Raw genomic sequence first — 21,022 nt, forward strand, 5'->3', positions numbered from 1 at the left:
AGCTCCCCGGTGCACACCGTGGTAGAGCCTACCTCGCCCTCTACTCTGGAGACGTTTGCCGCAGCGAGGGACCTAACTGCGATCACCGAGGCACCGTTGCCCTTACCCCCGGCACCGCCGGTGCGGGTACTACACTCCTTGGGCAAACCGACCCTGACCAGACCAGCTTCGGTCAGAGTGGTGGACCGGCACCGCTCCAGATCGCGGTCCCGCGGACGCTGTACATCGAGGTGCCGCTCATGCTCTCGACGTCGATCTCGGTCCCGGCACCGGTCAGACTCCTGGCACCGATCGCCTCGGCACCGATCAGACTCCCGGCACCGGTCACCCCGGCACCGGTCGGGCTCCCGGCACCGATCGCCTCGGCACCGTTCAGGTTCCCGGCACCAATCACCTCGGTACCGCTCACGCTCTCGGCACTGGTCAGGCTCCCGGCACCGGTCGACATCCCGAGCGTCAACCCGGTACTCCCGGCACCGCTCCAGCTCACGGCACCACGGCGGGCACCGTACCTCCAGGAGCAGATCGAGACAGAGGCACTCAGGATCCCGGTCAACCTCCCGGCACCGAGCCGGTCACAGGTCCCGATCTCGCTCTCAACACCGTCACCAATACCGGCACCGGTCACCACTGCCCAGAGGTGTAAGATCTGTTGGTACCTCGGCACCGACTTTCGCCGCTCCACCTTGGCCATCTAGAGGCACGTCAGCATCCTCCCAGGCGGGTAACTATTACGAACGGGACCAGGACCCCGAAGTACCGCTGGGAGTGTTCCAGGACCCCCACCCGCAGGACGCAGGTGCCCAACAGTGGGGTTTTTGGACACCCTGGGCATATCATCAGACCCAGGGTGCCCCCGTGCCCCAGACACGTTCCACCGCCTCGGAACATCGGGTGCCAGAGCCCACTGTTTCCCGCCTCCCTGTGGTTGAGTCGGACAAACAGCCGCCTCCAGACTCCCCGGGTCAACTCGAGCAGGAACCAGGCCAGGAACAGGAGACCGCACAGGATGCCCTCATCCCCGGAGTATCCTCCTCCTCCTCCTCGCCAGATGAGGCAGTGGCTGGGTCTTCAGCATCAGGACCCCCACCGATAGACCTCAGGGCCCACCAGGACCTCCTCCGTAGAGTGGCCCTCAATATCAACCTACCGGTGGAGGAGGTCCCAGAGGTTGAGGACCCGGTAGTGAGCATCCTCTCGGCCGATGTACCTACCCGGGTAGCCCTCCCATTCATAAAGACTATCCAGTCTACCGCCGATAACCTGTGGCAGTCACCAGCCTCCATCCCGCTGACAGCTAAGGGAGTGGAAAGGAAGTACATGGTACCCTCTCGGGGGTACGAGTACCTATATGTCCACCCTCCTCCTTCCTCCCTAGTTGTCCAGTCTGTTAACGACAGGGAACGGCACGGCCAACAGGCTCCGGCCCCTAAGGCCAAGGAAGCTAGGCGAATGGACCTCATGGGGCACAAGGTGTATTCGGCTGGGGCCCTGCAACTCCGTGTGGCCAACCAGCAAGCCCTACTGGGACGTTATAACTATAATATATGGGCGGAGATGGGTAAGTTCTCCGAACTGCTACCCCAGGACTCCCGCCCGGAGTTTAATGCGTTCCTGGAGGAGGGTAAGAAGGTGGCCAGTAACTCCCTCCAGGCCTCCCTCGACGCGGCTGACTCAGCAGCCAGAACCCTGGCTTCCAGTATAACCATGAGGTGCATTTCATGGCTTCAAGCCTCCACACTACCTCCAGAACTCCAATATACAGTCCAGGACCTACCGTTTGACGGGAAAGGGTTGTTCTCGGACAAGACGGACTTCAAATTACAAAACCTGAAGGACAATCGAGTCATAATACGCTCGCTGGGGATACATACACCTTCCACCCAGCGTAGACCCTTCAGGCCCCAAGCACGACGCCCATACTTCCCACCCCGTCAGAGGCAGGACTTCAATAGACGGCGTGGCCGGGGGGGCCGCAGACGCCAATCCGGCTCCCAGGGAGGCCAAAGCCAAGGGCCTTCCAAGGCACCACCGGGCTCCAAGTCCGGCTTTTGAAGGTGCGCCCGGGGACGGCATGCCAGACGCACGACAGGATCCTTCCCCTACCTTCTCCAACCGCCTCTCCCACTTCCTCCTGGCATGGTCCCGGTTAACTTCAGACCGTTGGGTGCTACGCACAGTGAAGCACGGATACCATCTGCAATTTGCTTCCTCACCCCCTTCCCGCCCCCCTTCCCGGTCCCTCTTCAGGGACCCCTCTCACGAGCAAACCCTCCTGCAGGAGGTTCGTTCCCTCCTCGCTGCGGGAGCTATAGAGGAAGTACCTCTAGGCGAGAGAGGCAAAGGGTTCTACTCCCGATATTTCCTGATCCCCAAGTCCAAGGGAGGTCTCAGACCCATCCTAGACCTGCGGGGCCTCAACAAATGGATGCTCAAGTTGAAGTTCCGCATGATCTCCCTGGGAACCATTATCCCATCCCTGGATCCTGGAGACTGGTATGCCGCCCTCGACATGAAGGACGCGTACTTCCATATCGCCATCTTTCCACCGCACGGGAAGTACCTTCGCTTCACGATCAGACATCAGCACTTCCAGTTCGCAGTCCTACCCTTCGGCCTGTCCACGGCCCCGAGGGTGTTTACCAAGTGCATGGCCGTTGTGGCCTCCCACCTCCGTCAGCGGAAAATCCACGTCTTTCCGTACCTCGACGACTGGCTCCTGAAAGGGTCCTCCCAGTCGCAGGTGCGGCGGCATGTAGAGTCCGTTACGAACCTCTTCTCCCAGCTAGGCCTGCTTCTCAATGCCGAGAAATCCAGCCTGGTCCCCACACAGAGGTTAGACTTCATAGGAGCGACCCTGGACTCTACTCAAGCCAGGGCTTACTTACCTCAACCTCGCTTCCAGGTGATCGTTGTGATCATTCGGAGCTTGCAGGCCTCCCCAATCACCTCGGCCCGCACCTGCCTCACACTACTAGGGCATATGGCTGCATGCACTTACGTGACAAAGTATGCCAGGCTCCGAATGAGGCCCTTCCAAACGTGGCTTCATTCCGTATTCCGCCCGGGCAGGGACCACCTGGATGTATTGGTGACGGTCCCCCCCGACCCTCTCCGTTCCCTCGACTGGTGGCTGACCCCATCCCTGGTATGCGCGGGGATGCCGTTCCATCCACAGCAACCGTCGATGACTCTAACAACCGATGCATCATCCCTGGGGTGGGAGGCCCACCTAGGACACCTGCGCACCCAGGGCCTCTGGTCGTCCCAAGAGCTGTCACTCCACATAAATGTCCGGGAGTTGAGGGCAGTCCACCTCGCCTGCCAGGCGTTTCAACGACGCCTACACGGCCGTTGTGTTTCCGTACTCATGGACAACACAACGGCCATGTATTATATCAACAAACAGGGGGGAACCCATTCGTCTCCCCTATGTCAGGAAGCCATTCGACTCTGGGACTTCTGCATAGCCCAGTCGATAGATCTGGTGGCATCCTTCCTCCCAGGGGTCAAGAACACGCTGGCGGACAGACTCAGCCGATCCTTCTTATGCCACGAATGGTCGATCAGACCGGATGTCATCCATTCCATCTTCCAGAGGTGGGGATTTCCCCGCATAGACCTCTTCGCGACCAAGTCCAACAGGAAGTGCCAGGAGTTCTGCTCCTTTCAGGGTCTCTCTCCCAGATCGATCACGGACGCATTTCTCCTGCCATGGACCCGCCACCTACTGTATGCGTTCCCTCCGTTCCCTCTGGTGCACAAAGTCCTGTTGAAATTACGCAGGGACAAAGTGCATCTAATCCTGATCGCACCTGCGTGGCCCAGACGGCACTGGTTCACCGCCTTACTGGACCCTCCGATTCCCCTTCCTCTCCACCCAGACCTGATTACGCAGGATCACGGCAGGCTCTGTCACCCGGACCTACGGGCCCTGCACCTCACGGCGTGGCTCCTGCATGGCTGAATACGGCGGAGCTCAGCTGCTCCACCGGTCCAACATATCCTCCTTAACAGCAGGAAGCCTTCCACTCGCTCAACGTACAGGGCCAAGTGGAAGCGCTTCTCTTGCTGGTGCGCTACTCAGGGGGTGAACCCTACGCAGGCCCCGATTCCCACGGTCCTAGACTACCTCTGGTACCTTAAGCAGCAGGGCCTGGTGACATCCTCCTTAAAGGTACACTTAGCGGCCATATCCGCCTTTCGGCCAGGAGAGGGTGGGCACTCCGTATTCTCCCACCCCTTCGTTGCCAGATTTGTTAAAGGCCTGGAGCGTCTCTACCTCCCCGTACGCCACCCTGCTCCTACCTGGGACCTTAACTTGGTTCTGAACAGGCTCACGCTCCCGCCATTCGAGCCACTGGCGACTTGCTCGCTCACGTACCTGTCATGGAAGACGGCCTTCTTGGTGGCCATTACATCGGCCAGAGGGGTCTCAGAGCTGAGAGCTCTCACAGTGGATCCACCCTACACCGTCTTCCATAAGGACAAAGTGCACCTGCGACCCCACCCGGCGTTCCTCCCTAAGGTTGTTTCTGCCTTCCATACCAACCAGGACATCTTCCTCCCGGTCTTCTTCCCGAAGCCACACTCTTCTCGGAGGGAGCAGCAGCTACACTCCTTAGATGTACGCAGAGCGCTCGCTTTCTACATTGAGCGAACAAAGCCATTCCGGAAGTCCCCTCAGCTGTTTGTTGCGATCGCAGAACGGATGAGGGGTCAACCAATCTCCTCTCAGAGGATTTCCTCCTGGGTAACTGCATGCATTCGCGCACGCTACGACCTAGCTCGTGTCCCCTCTAGCCACCTCACGGCACATTCCACGAGAGCTCAGGCGGCGTCGGCAGCCTTCCTGGCGCATGTGCCTATCCAGGAGATATGCCGTGCAGCGACCTGGTCATCGGTCCACACATTCACCGCACACTATGCGCTAGTCAGACAATCGAGATGATGCGGCCTTCAGCGTCGCAGTTTTAAATACCGCCACATCTCACTCCGACCCCACCGCCTAGATAAGGCTTGGGAATCACCTAACTGGAATGGATATGAGCAATCACTCGAAGAAGAAAAGACGGTTACTCACCTTTGTAACTGTTGTTCTTCGAGATGTGTTGCTCATATCCATTCCAAACCCACCCTCCTTCCCCACTGTCGGAGTAGCCGGCAAGAAGGAACTGAAGGGTGGCCGGGTCGGCTGGGATATATATTGGGCGCCATAGCAGCGCCACTCCAGGGGGCGCCCAGCCAACCCGCCTGGGTTGCTAGGGTAAAAGTTTCTCCGACGAACGTGCACGCGGCGCGCGCACACCTAACTGGAATGGATATGAGCAACACATCTCGAAAAACAACAGTTACAAAGGTGAGTAACCGTCTCTTCCTTTAGCACAGTGTTGTGGTTATGATATTGCTGGAAAGGTCAGTTCATAACCCAGAACAGCACTTGCAGAATATTCATCTCTTGAAATGAGGAATAAACGTTTGAAACTGAATGCATTTGAGTCTGTGATGGGGCCCCCAAGTGTTTTATCCATGTGATGGTCTTGTTTTTCTTTGGCATACATAGTAGTTAAAAAGATGCCAGCAAATATGAAATTGGCATCTCAATAGAGGGTTTTTCCGAAAACCAAAATTAACTCCCCCCTCCCACCCCCTCAAGGATAGAAAAGTCTTTCCAGTAAAGGTTTCAAATTGAGATAGTATATAACCTTTCCTATTGTTTTTTTGTTTTTTTGTTGTTGTTTTTTTATTTTTCTTTAAAAAAAATCATAGTAACTAAGTTTTACCAAATATTTGTAAATAAAATTTGGTGGTGCAGCAGTTAATCTTGTTCACTGTGGAAATTTGAGTGACTCTCTTGCAGGAAATTGCATTTAAGGCTTTGTGTTATGTCTGTGCAGAATGGAAGATGACTAGAGATAGTTTCAAGGGGAGAGAGAAAATATGGAATGTAGAGCAAAGATCATCTTTATTCCAGAGAATTGTGGAATACCTCCTCCACTGTTCCTCACACTCACTCCTCCCTCAAAAGCCCTCTATCACAGCAGTCCTCTCTGAGGATATCTACATTGCAGCTGCGCGCTAGCATCCCAGCCCAGGTAAACAGACTCAGGCTAGTGGGGCTAGAGCTAGCACTAAAAATAGCTGTATGGACATTGAGACTCTAGGCTTGAGCTCAAGTGGATAGCCTGAGCTTCTGATGCAGCTGCAAGGCCCACGCAGCTATTTTGAGTGTGTTAGCTTAAGCCCTGCTAGTCGGAGTCTCTGTGCCTGGGCTGGGAGGCTTACTCCCAGCTGCAGCATAGATATACCCTCTGGTTCAGAGAAGGGCTAGCTTCTCTGTAGAGCAAGTCAATACTGCTTCTTGGATTGGCCTCAAGGAGGAACGCTAGATATCAATGTGAGTAGTTCTCAGCCCTTGCTGTCTGGATTATGTTGTGAACCCCTTTGCTGCCTCTTGATATGATTTACAAAGCTTTTTGTTTTTACTGTTGTAGAGTATTTTAGTAGAAGGATTAAGTCTCATTGTCCTCAGTTTAGGTTAGGCTATATGGCTGAATGTCACAGCTGATATGAATTTTACGGAGTGGGGAGGAGAGTGTAGCTAGAGTTACAATTTTCTTTTGTTATTTATCACAGCTCATTCAATGGATTTCTACCTAGAGGAGTTGATTACCACAAGATCAGTCTTGGTAAAGATATTTTCCAGAGTACTAAGGTCCAAAACCTTTAGTCTTCTGTGGTTTTGAGGGAAGAATATAGAGATATCAATCACTGGCTTAGAAATGAGGCCGTACTGGTACGCACATCAGGTATATCCAACATATGGGAAAGGTCCAAATAATTATCACTTATCACTAGACACTTTTATACTTTCTCTGATCCATTCTCCACAACTACACAAGGTAGCCCCCTCACTGGATGTCAACCTGTTGCTAAATGTCCCCATAAGATGTTCTTCTGAACTTATAAAGGAGGTATTCCCTCTCTAACAATTGGGTTTTTTTATAGCAATTATGTCAGCCTGATGGGCATTGGAATGAAGAGTTCTGTCCACAGAACTTCAGTACTCTATTTTCATGTTGAGATAGTGGTTCTCAGGACAAAGCAATCTTTCATTCCTAAAGTCTCAAAGGAGACAGTACTGCAAGCTTTGTGTCTCAAGTCACTGTGTCCAAGGGGAAAGCTGTGAAACAGCTTTGATGTCTGCACAATAATAAAAATATATCTACACAAAACTGAAGTATTCAGAAGGTAGAGCTCATAATTTTGTCTTGTCGCCTAGCTGTAAGGAACAAAAAGACTTCAAAGACTTTGATATCTAGGTGGATCAGATTATGAATATCTGAGGCATACAAGATAAAGAACTCATCATCATCTGAACTCATGCAGCATTGGCTCTTGGATTGAGACATACAATCTTAAGAAGAAACATACAAGGCTCCCCAACTTCCATACTGGAAGTTATGTCATCTCTTCATCAGTAAGGTCGTAAGATGTGCCAGTGATTGACAGATCTGAGTTCCATCAAGATGCAAACAGACCTCAAGCCCATTATAAGATCTATGGATCTTACTGCTTGAAGAAATGAAATGTTTAGATATGTCCATATAAATGTTTGTAATGCTTTCTGAATTTAACAGTAATATCTGACACTCCACTGTAAAGTTATACAATACATCAGGAATCCAGTTATAAATTCTGGAGATTTTAATATTAGGTTCCATAACTGTGAGAGATTACAGATGTCAAGACTTTTAGAAATGCCTTGCTATCCTTAGGATTTTATAATGATATCATGTTCACACATTGCACAGAGAGTTTGCCTTTGAAAACTGCCACATGGATTCCTTTTCTTGGGATTAACCCTTGGAATGTGAACTTGAAATCTTGTGGAATACTGTCTACTGGGATCAGTATCTTTACAAACTCCCCTACGCCTTGTGCAGGGTTCGAGCAGTGTAAATAGGCCCCAGCCACCCTTCAGTTCTTTCCTGAAGTGTAGAAGATGCAACGAACTCTGAAAACACTCAGTGTCCTCAGTGCTCCCCTTGTCTTTTTGGTCCATTCTCTTCGGTCTGTGGATATTATTTTTATTAAAATATTATTTTATTATTTTGTGTTAAAAAATAAAACAGTTTTTCAGCGCCCATGTCAGCTCTCTTGGGGGCCAAACACCAAAGGAAGCCTGATATTGCCAGCTATAATAGCAGACTGTCTTGGTCTAGGAGGGGAGTACCTGCCATCAGTTCATTGTAATTGCCTTTTATCTCCTGGGAAAAGAAAATGTCTTAGCAGGTTTTTAAAGGCAAAATACTATCAGTTGCAAGAACAATCCCCTAAGGACTCAATCCTGCCTTTACATTTCTGTAAATGGGGCAAAGCCCTAGCTAATCACTTTTCCACCAGAGACAATACCAAATATCTCTGGATCTACTCCAAAGGCAGGCAGGACCTACACTGCTAGATGCCATTCTCCTGGACTGGGGCCAGCAGTTACTCGTTCTCTCAAATCCTGTTGATCGCAAAGACCGTCTGGAAAATTGTACAAGAAAGAATCAGAGTACTGTTGAAAGTCCCAACTTGGGGCCATCTAGAATTGATATAAAAGCTGCAAATCCATCTTCCCAATTTACTTGCTCTCTTGTCTCAGGATTGGGATGAGGTTCTCCACCTGAATTCATATTCTTTCAGGCTGACAAAACTTATCTTCTGGACTGCTAGAAAACTAATCAAGAATGTTCTGCAAAAGTCCAAAACATCCTCCTGGAAAGCAGGAAGTCCTCAGCTATGCAAACCTATTTAGTGAAGTGGGAGAGATTCTGCATTTACGTAGATCCAAAGATAATAGACCTGAGATGATCCTCCATCACTTTCATCTTGGACTGTTTACTCCGCTTGGAACAATGAACAGTGTCAGAGTTCAGTCAAAGTCTACCTGGCTGTCACTTTGATTTTCTACCTTTCAAAGGGTGGATCAGCAGCTTTTGTTCACCCTGCTGTAACTAAGTTTATGAAAGGATTGTTCTGTATATTCCCTCTGGGGCACAAGCTACTTACATTATAGTATTAATATTTTTTAACCTTCATCAGAATCTCTCTACTGTCTCTCTGTGAAAGCAGTATTCCTCAGTGTCATTGCAAAAATCAGTGATATGCACTCTCCTTGAATACAGTATTCATTTCTGTGTGCCGTATTTTTGTAGGCATGTATTCATTTCTAGTCATCCTGTCTGAAAAAGGATATAACAGAAATAATGGGTGTTCAAAGACAGTCAGCAAGAGAATGAGACTGATTAGAGAGGAGATGAATAAGAAGGGACATAATATAATTATATGAAATAGGGAGTGGTGTACAGATGGTAAATCCAGCACTCCTGTATGTATTTTCTCAAAATAAAAGAACAAGGGACATTCAATTAAATTGAAAGGCGGCAAATTTACAAAAATATTGATAAAAAGAAATACCTTTTGCCAGGACACTATTAAACTGTGGAACTTATTGCCACCGGGTATCACTGAGGCCAAGAGTTTAGTAAAATTTATAAAAGGATTAGACCTATTGTATGGATAATGAGAAAACTATATTATATAAGATTTTAAAAAGTAGAAGGGATTTAAACCCACATGCGTTAGAGAATAAGTCAACCTCTAACTGTCAGGAGCTACGAAGAAACTTCCTTTATGGGTTGGCAGTTTCAAATTGTCAACTATAGAGTTCTTTCACCTTCTACTGAAGCATCTGTTCCTGGCTCATGTCAGAGACAGGAAACTGAACTACAGGAGCTACTGGTTTGATCTGGCCCAGGGTTCGGCAGCCTTTCAGAAGTGGTGTGCTGAGTCTTCATTTATTCACTCTAATTTAAGGTTTCGCGTGCCAGTAATACATTTTAATGTTTTTAGAAGGTCTTTTTCTATGTCTATAATATATAACTAAACTATTGTTGTATGTAAAGTAAATAAGATTTTTAAAATGTTTAAGAAGCTTCATTTAAAATTAAATTAAAATGCAGAGCCCCCCGCCACTGAAAATCAGCTCGCGTGCCGCAGGTTGCCTACCGCTAATCTAGCATGTCAGTTTGTTTTCCTATTCTCATAATATAAACCCATAAAGTTACTCAGATACAAACCTAGTTGTTGATCCTTCCTACACTGTTTCATGAAGATAAGATGATCCTTCAACCTGATTCTAAGTTCCTGTCTAAAGTGATGTTTGATTACCATCTCAGTCAGGTCATTAACTTGCCTGTACTTTTCCTCAAACTTTATTCATATTCAGGGAGTTCAGGCTTCATATCTTAGAAATCCAGAGGTCTGTATGGAACCAAACATATCTGTTGTTTCCTTGGAATTTTTGCAATTCATCAGTAGAGGACCAGGGGCCTCAGTCTCTCTCATGTATATGAGATTATGATCTTGCAGGTATCAGCCATTAGGGGATATCAGAGCACACTCAACTAGGTTATGGTAATTTTTATAGGTATTATGTTTTTCCAGAAAGCTAACAATATATATTTAAAAGTTTTAAATGATCAGATAAGGCAAAAATATTGACAGGTTCCGAGTGATCCTTATGGGTTAATTAGTAGTAAGGAATTCTTTTCATTTTTCTCTATTCCTACTTCTGTCTTTTGTGGGTGATGGGTAAGAGTTGACCTTTCATTAAACAACTGGTTGAGTGTATTAGGGTGTCTTAGTTTGATCGCTCAGAATCTCTCCCTTTCTCCCATAAAAAGAGAGGTGCTTGCTCCCAGGTATCACAACGCAACATCGCATTGCTTCCATTTTCAAATAATTCATTTATTCTTTTTAGATATTACTATCACTTTGAATGCAGATTAAAATTTTTCACATGCTTTTAAAGTTCAGTTAATTTGAGCTTTTTAAAGACTTACAGTACATTTGGTGTTAGCTACAGTTGAAACTATTCTTACTTGACTAGTTAATGTGATACTTGGCAGAATAAAATAGTGTTCCAGTAGAACTTAAACTATATTTCACATGTTACAGCAGTGAGAGAGTTAAGAAGGCTGGGCTATAACTTTGGTAATAGAACATTCCTTAAAGTATATTAGCACATCCATCAGACCAACCCCCTAAAGTAAACATCAAGGTGGAGTAGGTGATATCACTGTGCGCAGAGTTCAGCCTTGTTGCTCACAGCTTGCACAACTTGTAGCACACCAGAACACTGTGGAATCAATGGCTCGCCAGAGTTTCAAGACATGATTAAAAGACTCAAGAAGGCCCTGAGAGAATTTCCTTTAATGGGGAATTGTGTGAGTGAGTATAGTGGGTGAGTTCATTTTTTTTCTCTCTCTTGCTGTGGATATTCTTTGTTTGGCAAATGCTTCTGAAGTTAGATTTAATGTATGTGCATGCATGTGTCTGGGACAGGGAATTAGTGTATTCTGTACCTTGCTATTCAATACTAAAATTGTTTTATGAGATATGAGAATTTCTATTACATGGTAGCATCAGAATCGCAGACCTATTATAGACAATTTATTTTGAACAAATATATTTTTATTGGCGAGGTACATACAGGTATGTACAAGATTTGTTGGTGGTAGGATAACCTCAGGTCTTTAAAATGATTCCATTGGTTTTAAGAACGTTGTACCTGCTTTGATTTAATGTGTGTCTTAATTTGAAATGCCTTTGGTTAACTCTTTAATGCACACATATTTTGATGCATATAATGTGCTGTCTGCACCATTCCCATGCACGTTAATAAAAAGTGATCAATGATTTTGACACTAAATGATTAAAATTACAGCTTTTTGAACTTTGCCATTTTGTCTCTGCTCTGTTACTAACATGTTTTGATCTTGTTTTTATAAGTCTGCACTTAAAATTCCACAAGTATGAAATTTGAAATAGCATGTGCATACTATACATGAAATATAGTATTATTCAAAGTACAAGCATGTTTTAGTGTTTGTAGTCTGAGTATTGATTTGTTGGGAGACTGCATTTTGTCAGTTTCGGGTTGGTGTAGAAACTTTTTTTTACAATTTGTAACAGGTCTGTAAGGGCACAGTCCTCCTTCTGATATGCAAATATAAGAGCATCAGTGTATCATGGAAAATCGGCTGCTGTGCTGTGTACACAAGCACAATGGGGCAGGTTTGCAGAATACGTACTCGTGTTCCAGCTCATCAGAAGTTTGGATTGAGCTCTGAGTTTTCATTTTAAAAGCTACACTGATATACAGATATAGGGCCAGATCCTAGGAGGTTCTAAGTCTCTCCTTGGTGAAGTGCCTGCCCTAAACTTCTGTTGAAGTCAATGGAAGGTAGGGGTTCTTAGTATCTTTCAGGATCAGACCCAAATCATGAGAGCTACTGAGATTTTACTCTCAGAAGTTGATCCCTAATGAGTGTGTACATGTGTGTAGACACAGAAATGTCATTAACCAATGTCTAAAATGTTATAAATAGCACCATTCTTAACAATCGCTGATATAATTGCAATAGGCAGCAATTCATTGGGTAAACCTGGACATTACTAATTTTTATTTGGTATATATTTTGCATCATTTTGAACTATATTCAATAAATATAACACTTGTAAAATGACTAAATATTTGATTTTCAAAGTTTCATTATGATGTAAAGCTATGAGTCTTCACAATTTGATTAAGAAGACTCCCACCAGTTGGGAGCAGCGAAGGAGAAATATCCCCTAGCATTGCTTGATGCATTAGTGCCTGGGTTTTAATCCTCAGAAATATTTTGTTCAGGTCACTATAAGGAGACAGAATACTGGATTATATGGACTATTGGTCTGTATTCCAGTGTGACAATTCCTATCATGTTGCCAGAATTTGAAAATATAGCTTTAATGTTTTATGCATTTCCTAGAGAGTTTAGGAGTATATTCTCCTTTATGTAAATATATAACTCTCATTAAAGGAAAATCCTTTTAACTGGTTTAAAACCAAACCTTAATCACTGTTGCTGCCTTATAAAACCTACAGATGCTGTATGAAGTACTGTATTGTTATCTCTTTGTATTGCATGTACTTACATGTATTGACTATAGTCAGTTGTGTGAAACATTTTGTGATACTTTGGTATGAAAGATGTTTCCTACCATTAATACTATAGTAAAAAGTGTATGCACGCTAGTGAGGAGAAAGAAAAACAACTTGATAGAAAGTCATTGTAAAAAATTTGGAGAGGTGAAAGGGACACATTTCTGTTTCCATTTCCCAGTTCTTTGCCTTTTATCCAAAGACATTTTATTATTCTAAACCTAGTGTTTTACTGATAACATATGGCAGGTAGCTTTGGCCACCAGGTGAATTTTGTTTGTTTGTTTCAGTCAAGTGCCAGATGAGACCACGGTGGAAGATTTGTCTCCTCAGATTCCAAGAGCTGTGTTTGTGAAGCAGGACATTGGTGGCAATGCCTCCATCGTACCAGTGTCAACTTCCCATGTCCCACAAGGGAAGGAAGAAAAGGAGGAAACTTCAGATTCTTCTGACTTGAGCCCATGCAGTGCTACATACAGCAATTTAGGTAAGTGCATTTACAAGACAAACTTCAGCCTCCATCCCACTTAGATGGCTTATCTTGATTGTCTCTTAGATCAGTGCTTCTCAAAGTGGTGATCCGTGGACCAGTGCCAGTCCGCGAGCCATTGGCTGCCAGTTCGCAGCGAGTTTCCTCATAAGAGCGACGAATAGGATAATAATATGGCACTGGTCCCTGGCACACTGGGGAAAAAAAATTGCCGGTCCTCCACATCAGATAGCTTGAGAAGCACTGTCTTAGATCACCTGACACCCTTTTGAAAATTTTGCATTCTTAAGCAGACACTGACCTCAAACTTCACCTACTTTTTAAATATCAGTTTACAGTTCTTTGTTGAAAAAAGATGCTATTGTATCATGCTTTATGAGCAACCTGCAGAAGAAAGCCAGTGATGAAGTAAAGATTTATTCAAAATTCAGTAAGAATTTCATTTCTAGGCTTTCAAGAAATTATTTAAAACTGAGGAGAGGAGGAATATTTGTAAAATTACAAAAAATAGCCTTTGGGTTATCTGTATTAAATGTCTTGTGTAAGAGATGCCTTTTGAGAGAGCCACAATTTTTCCACATTCTTATATTTTCAAAGCCATTTTACCAGAGAAAAGTTTTGAAATAACTACTGTATAGATTATTTAACTCTTTCAGAACTATCCTCAGTGAAATGTAGGACTTTTTCTTTTACAGTCTAGATGATGATTCCTGGCATATTTTGAAGCATCTTTGTAAATAACAATATAATTGAATTTTATTCTAAAAATGTTAGTGATTTACTTTTAATCTTGCAGACCAATTGAAAAGTTGTATGTTCTGAAGAACATGCTTCATCAGCATGCAGCCATCAATGAATTCCTGTCCCATTTTAAGAGCTGTAGCTGTTTGGGTTTTTGTGCAAGTTTTTCTGAGGCCAAAGGAGGGAAGTTAAATAATTCATTATCAACAAGTGACACCAATATTATAGGCACAATAGATTTTTTTTTAAGGATTTTTATTTAAAAGTACTGCAAAAATAGAGATATGAGCATATAAATTTCCTAGTAAAACAAAAATAATCAAAAACCACCTATTTCATACTTCCTTTATTTTTAAAAACATGTGATACTAATCAAAATACTGAAAGATTTTCATTAAGGCTCCAGTCCTGCAGACATTTAAGCACGTTTAACTTTTTGCATATGATGAGACTGACTGACTGCAATGGGGCTGCTCCTAAGTGTAACATTAAGCATGTCGACATGTTTTTGCATGATCAAGGCCTAAGTTTTGAAGCCTTCAGTTGTATAAATTCTATAGATAGGTGAGTGATAAATATTCAGTGAAAGTAATGTGCTTGTTGTTGGCTAAATAGCAGACAACTAGCTAACTCAGTTCCACAAATGAAGCATTACTTAATTATTGTTTATAAATCACTTTGAAGATGAAAGGCATAATGTAACTCTTAATATTTATTTATTTATTACTAATCTAACAAAATGCTCCGGCTGAGAGGAGGAAACTCAAAGTTTGGGCTCTCCCATGGAATTGTTCAAAGGCATGATGGCTAGTTGTGGTTTTAAGCATGTGGGGGTTTGTTTGTTTTTTTAATAAATTAGGGCACAGCTGCACTACAAAGATAGCCAAGTCAGTGGATCTGGTTCACTAACATGTCTATCCTATAGATCCATTTGTAGTGTGGATAGGACCTAGCCATATTTTAGCCATGTCCGATGATCAGGATGTCCTATGATCAGGTATGGCAATTTTAAATCCCTCAAGGTGTGAAATACCACTCATTGCCAGTGGCTGCTTATGTGACAGCTTCCATTCAGCCTTTAGGTTTCATTCTATTGAAGGACTACTTATATTAAAAATGCCTTTTAAATAGTGACATCAAGAATTTCCTTCTGAGCCATTTGATACATTTCAGCTTAAGTTTCTTATGAAAGGTTTAATGCCGATGACAGTTATTACAGGGTACATCTACATTTAAAATGCTACAGCGACGCAACTGCGCCACTGTAGCGTTGCAGTGTAGACACTATGTATGCCAATAGGAAGGGTTTTCCCATCAGCACAGGTAATTCACCTCCCCAAGAGGCGATAGCTAGGTTGATGGATGAATTCTTCTGTTAACCTAGTGCTGTCTACACTCGGGGTTAGATCAGCTTAACTATGCCACTCGGAGTGTGGATTTTTCACACCCCAGAGCGATATAGTTAAGCTGACTTAATTTCTTAATGTAGACCAGGCCTCAGATTTTAGAACAAACATGCCTCATGGTGTAAAGACTGATTCTTTCTTCAGTAAGTCACAGGATGCTTAATCCTTTTTCCCTGAGGAACTCTCCCTTGACGGCTCAGGGAGGCGAGAGAGCTCTGTGCATCTCTCCAGTGATTCCCCCATCCATCACATCAAACATAAGTTGCTTGCATTCACTTTCAAGATCCTTCACAATCAGTCCCCACCCTGCGTATCATCTCTTATTCACAATCCTTGCTCACTTCTGATCGGCCCATGATGACAGCCTCCATTGCCCACTTGTTAAATTTTCAGACAAGCACTTTTTCTTTCTCCCATACTGCCCTTCACATTGAGGAGGTGTTCCCCATAAACATCTGAAAAACTACTCATTCTCCTTCTTCAAAATCCTCCTTAAAACTCTCCTTATCTGTGATGTCTGCAAAACACTTAACAATGGCTATGCTATTCGTGTGCTCAGATCCTTGCCTATCATGCTGGCAATATTGACCCATTGTTTCCATGTACTCCCCTGTCTGTCTGTCTGTCTGCCTATCTCTTGTCTAATATACTTAGATTGTAAGCTCTTTGCAGAAGATCTGTCTTTTTGTTGTGTGTTTGTTGGATGCCTAAAGTAATGGGATCCTAGTCCATGACTAGGGCTCTGAGGTACTACGGTAATACAAATACTAAATAATGATAATAGTAATAGTAAAGAGGTGATAGACTCATCTGAAATGTAGTGATAGAATTTCAGTTCAATCAGTCTGTTGTTTTGCCAGTATATTTCCCAAACACTAATACCCCAGTATAAAGTTATGTAAAATGATATCTCTTGGCTTTTATTTGGAGTAGACAGTATTTTTTTCTTGGGTTTCTCTCAGATTTTCAGTCACCTAAGTTAGGTTTCCAGATGTGAAGGAGTTAATAGCTAACCTTAGGCTTGGTCTGGCAAGCCTAAGTTGTAAAAAGCAATGCTGCCATAAATGGCATGGAATTCTCTGGCTTCAATGCAACTTTTCTTTGCTGGTTTGTTCACCCATTCACTCCTTCTAGTACTGATCAAGTGAGGGCCAGGCTAGGAGGTTTTATAAATAATTCCTCTTTCTTTTTAGGTTTCACAACAGGCAAATGACAAATGTTGTTTATTTTATGCAGTCAATAAATTGTACTTGTATCTGAGTGGGAAGAGGAAAAAATGATTTGACGTAGTGTCTTCTTCACTGAAACTTGCACCTACAGTTTTATTTCTCTAGTTCAGATTTACAATGGAATATTTGTACTGTAGATCATAGTAAATACATAAATAATTTTGACTTATTATGTTATCATAGTTGTGGTAGGGTTAGTATAGCTCTTCCATTTAAATAAATACCTGTCTCTCAGGGTTTAAAACTCTAGATTAGTACTTACCTGGTATACTCCAAAAATTAAATTTGTTTAATTGGGGAAAAAAAAAAAGGAGTTTTGTTTCATTGTTTGTTACCTAAGCATTAAAAAAAAAAGAGCCAGATTCTGATCTCAGCTACAGCAGAATAACTCTACAGTAACTCCATTGACTTCAGTGGAGTTACTTCAGATTTACACTGATGTAACTGAAACTAGAATATAGCCCTTGTAGTTTACTAGGTTGGATGTTTTGGGGGGCACTTGTAAGTAGGATTATATCAGTTCAAAATACAGTTTGTGGCAAACTCTATCTATAATGTAAACATGGTCTTCATACTGGGTAGACAAAAATAATAATAGCAATTTAACAGCAGCGAAGTTACTGAAGTTTAAAACTCATCTTCTGCAAATGCACACTACATTTTATTTTATTTTATTTTATTTTTTTTACATATTGGCAGGGTTTTTTTTGTTTTGTTCTTTACAGATAGCACACGTCTTAACTTTGTAATTTACATCTGATGAGAATATATGTACAAGCAATGCAGCTTTTGAAGTAATTAAAGACATACATTAACCCAAAAGAACTGTTCTTATGCATGGGCTACATAAAAATTAAGAATCTGTGTAAATATAGAGATATCTGGGACAATACCCAAAATGCTCCTTTTAAGGACTTTTTACAAAAATTTTGTATGTCTATTTTTGAAAGAGATAGTATGCCCTTGTTTTTCTAAAAAGGCTCAACCTGGCCTCTGATTTTGCACCTGAAATTTTATGCCCAGAATAATTTTAGGCTTTACACATTTGCATATGCAGTCAGGCAGTTACACATGTAGAGTAGTATTTTCAAAAGCACTCAGGAACAAAGAATGAAGAACCTACCTACAGGATGGCAGAGTATCCTGGGAAGCAGTGGCTCTGGAAAATACTTGAGAGTTGTGGTGAATAATTAGCAGAACATGAGTTCCCTGTGCAATACTCTGGCCAAAGGGCGAATGCAATCCATGGATGTATAAAAAGGGAAATATCAAGTACAAGCAATATTAACTCTGTATTTGGCACTGGTCTGACCACTGCTGGAATACTGTTTCCAGTTCTGATGTACACTGTTCAAGAAAGATATTGAAAAATTAGAGAGGCTTCAGAGAAGACCCATGAGAATGATTAAAGGACTGAAAATATGCCTTAGAGTGAAAGACTGAAAGAACTCAATCTGTTTAGCTTATCAAAGTGAAGGTTAAAGAATGATTTTATTGCAGTCTGTAGGGAATTACATAGGTTACAAAACGCTGATAATGGGCTCTTCAGTATATCAGATGAAGATGTAACAAGATTCAATGTCTGGAATTTTAAAGCTAGACAAATTTAGACTAGAAATAAGCTGCACATTTTTAATAGTGAGGGCATAAACGACTCGTGCCTCCCCATACTGGGGGGCTCAATCTAAAGGGGAGGACATGTGACCATCCCACATGTCTCCTCTGCCCAGTGACCCCTCCCTCCCTGTCATAACTTTAGTCCCAGATTTGGACCTTAGCGTCCAAAATATGGGGGTTAGCATGAAAACCTCCAAGCTTAGTTACCAGCTTGGAGTTGGTACTGCTGCCACCACCCAAAAAATTAGAGTGTTTTGGGGCACTCTGGTCCCCCTGAAAAACCTTCCCTGGGGACCCCAAGACCCAAATCCCTTGAGTCTCACAACAAAGGGAAATAATTCTTTTCCCCTTCCCCCCTCCAGGTGCTCCTGGAGAGATACACAGACACAAGCTCTGCGAATCCAAACAGAGTGACTCCCCCTCTCCGTTCCCAGTTCTGGAAACCAGAATCACCGAGTCAATCTCCCTTCCCCCCCCCCAACCCAGAGGGTATGCAAAGTCAGGCGAACAAATCCAACACACACAGATTTCCCTCTGACTTTCCTCCCACCAATTCCCTGGTGAGTACAGACTCAATTTCCCTGAGGTTTCCCAGTAAAGAAAACTTCAACAGGTCTTAAAAGAAAGCTTTATATAAGAAAGAAAGAAAAATACATACAAATAGTCTCTCTGCATTAAGGTGACAAATACAGGGTCAATTGCTTAAAAGAATATTGAATAAACAGCCTTATTCAAAAAGAATACAAATCAAAGCACTCCAGCCACTATATTCATGTAAATACAAAAGAAACAAACTCTTTGGTACTCACAACTTGGAAACAGAAGATTAGAAAGCAGAAACTACTTCTCCAAAGCTCAGAGAAAGCAGGCAGACAGACAAAAGACTCAGACACAAAATTCCCTCCACCCAGAGTTGAAAAAAATCCTGTTTCCTGATTGGTCCTCTGGTCAGGTGGTTCAGATACTTCTTTCCAGGTGAAAGAGACGTTAACCCTTAGCTATCTGTTTATGACACTCCCACCTTGCGCCCAGGCTGGGACTGCCACGCTCTCCCCATCCCACGTTACGGGGGGGGCATTCTGTCCTTCTCTCCCTGTACCTCCCTCTGCTCCCGCACATTCAGCTGCTCTCCTTTGCAGCTGGGCGGCAGTGGATGGAGCCACTTCTGCCTGAGAGGGCCTGGCTGGGAGGCAGTTGGTGGCCCACTCCCTGCCTGGGCCCAACTGCTGGGGACAGACTGAGCGATCCAGAGGCTCCCCACTCTCCTGGCATGCTTGGCCCCTGTCTCTGGAAGCCAAGGCCGGGCAGGGAGCGGGCCACTGCTGCCTCTCAGCCAGGCGCTCTCAATCAGAAGTGGCTCCATCCCACTCTCCCCCCCAGCTGCCAGGGAGAGCAGCCAAATGTGCTAGGGAGTAGGTGCAGGGCGAGAAGGATGAGCCCCTCTGCCTAGGTTTGCCAACCCTCCCAGTTTTGCCAGGAGTCTTCCAGAATCTGGCTCTATCTCCTGGAGGCTACTGAAGCCAAACCAGGAGATTTTAGGTGCTAAAAGTCTGGCAGCACAGCAGGGCTAAAGCAGGCTCCCTGCCTGACCTGGTCCCGCGCCACTCCCGGAAGCAGCTGGCACATCCCTGCAGCTCACACTGCCTTTGCCCAGAGCGCCGACTCTACAGCTCTCATTGGCCAGGAGCTATTGCCAATGGGAGCTGTGGGGACAATGCCTCCAGGCAGGGGCAGCACACGGAGCCCCCTGCCCTCCCCCCTAGGGCTGAAGGGATGTGCTGAGAGTGGCGTGGGGCCAGGGCAGGCAGGGAGTCTGCCTTAGTCCTGCTGCGCTGCCGACTGGGAGCCACCCAAGGTAAGCACCACCTGGCTAGAGACTGCACCCCGAACCCCCAGTCCTAAGCCAGCACCCCAAACCCCCTCCCACACCCAAGCCCCCTGCCCTAACTCTGAGCTCCCTCCCACAGCTTGCATCCCACGCCCCAAACCTAAGCCCCCTCCAGCACCCAAACTCCCTCCCAGAGCTTTCACCACCACCCCTTGCCCCAACCCGGTGAAAGAGAGTGGGGGGGGGGGAGAACGAGCAATGGAGGGACGGGGGATGGAGTGAGCGGGGCAGGGCCTCTGAGAAGAGGGATAACAGGGCTGGGGCATTGGGGAAGGGGCGGGCCAGGGGTGTATGGGTTTTTGTGATTAGACAGTTGGCAACTCTACCTCTGCCTCTTGCCCCAAGCAGGCCAATCTTGGTGGGAGCATTTGACCTCCCCATACCCTTCCTACTTGTCACCTCACTGTGAGGGTAATTAACCACTGGAATAATTCGCAAAGGTTAGTATTGGATTCCCCATCACTGGAAATTTTAAAATCAAGATTGGATGTTTTTTCTAAAAGAGATGCTCCAGTTCAAACAAGAATTAATTCAGGGGAGTCCTGTGGCCTGTGTTATGCAGGAGGTCAGACTAGACTATCTGACTTCATAGTGATTTTTGACTTTATAATCTGT

General features: G+C 44.8%; 1 protein-coding gene across 2 annotated transcripts in view; it reads left to right on the plus strand.

The window, feature by feature from the left end:
* The window catches only part of PEAK1 (pseudopodium enriched atypical kinase 1), a 255,770-nt gene that overhangs the window by 194,381 nt on the left and 40,367 nt on the right, over window positions 1-21,022 (plus strand). Inside the window, exons 7-8 of one of the 2 annotated variants that reach the window (XM_050966965.1) lie at window positions 11,177-11,293; window positions 13,327-13,523. In XM_050966965.1, coding sequence (XP_050822922.1) covers window positions 11,177-11,293; window positions 13,327-13,523 — 314 coding nt within the window. The remainder of the gene's footprint in view (window positions 1-11,176; window positions 11,294-13,326; window positions 13,524-21,022) is intronic. The other variant, XM_050966966.1, reaches the window with a different exon arrangement.

Source organism: Gopherus flavomarginatus, chromosome 9, assembly GCF_025201925.1.
Source record: "Gopherus flavomarginatus isolate rGopFla2 chromosome 9, rGopFla2.mat.asm, whole genome shotgun sequence".
Classification (NCBI taxonomy): domain Eukaryota; kingdom Metazoa; phylum Chordata; order Testudines; family Testudinidae; genus Gopherus; species Gopherus flavomarginatus.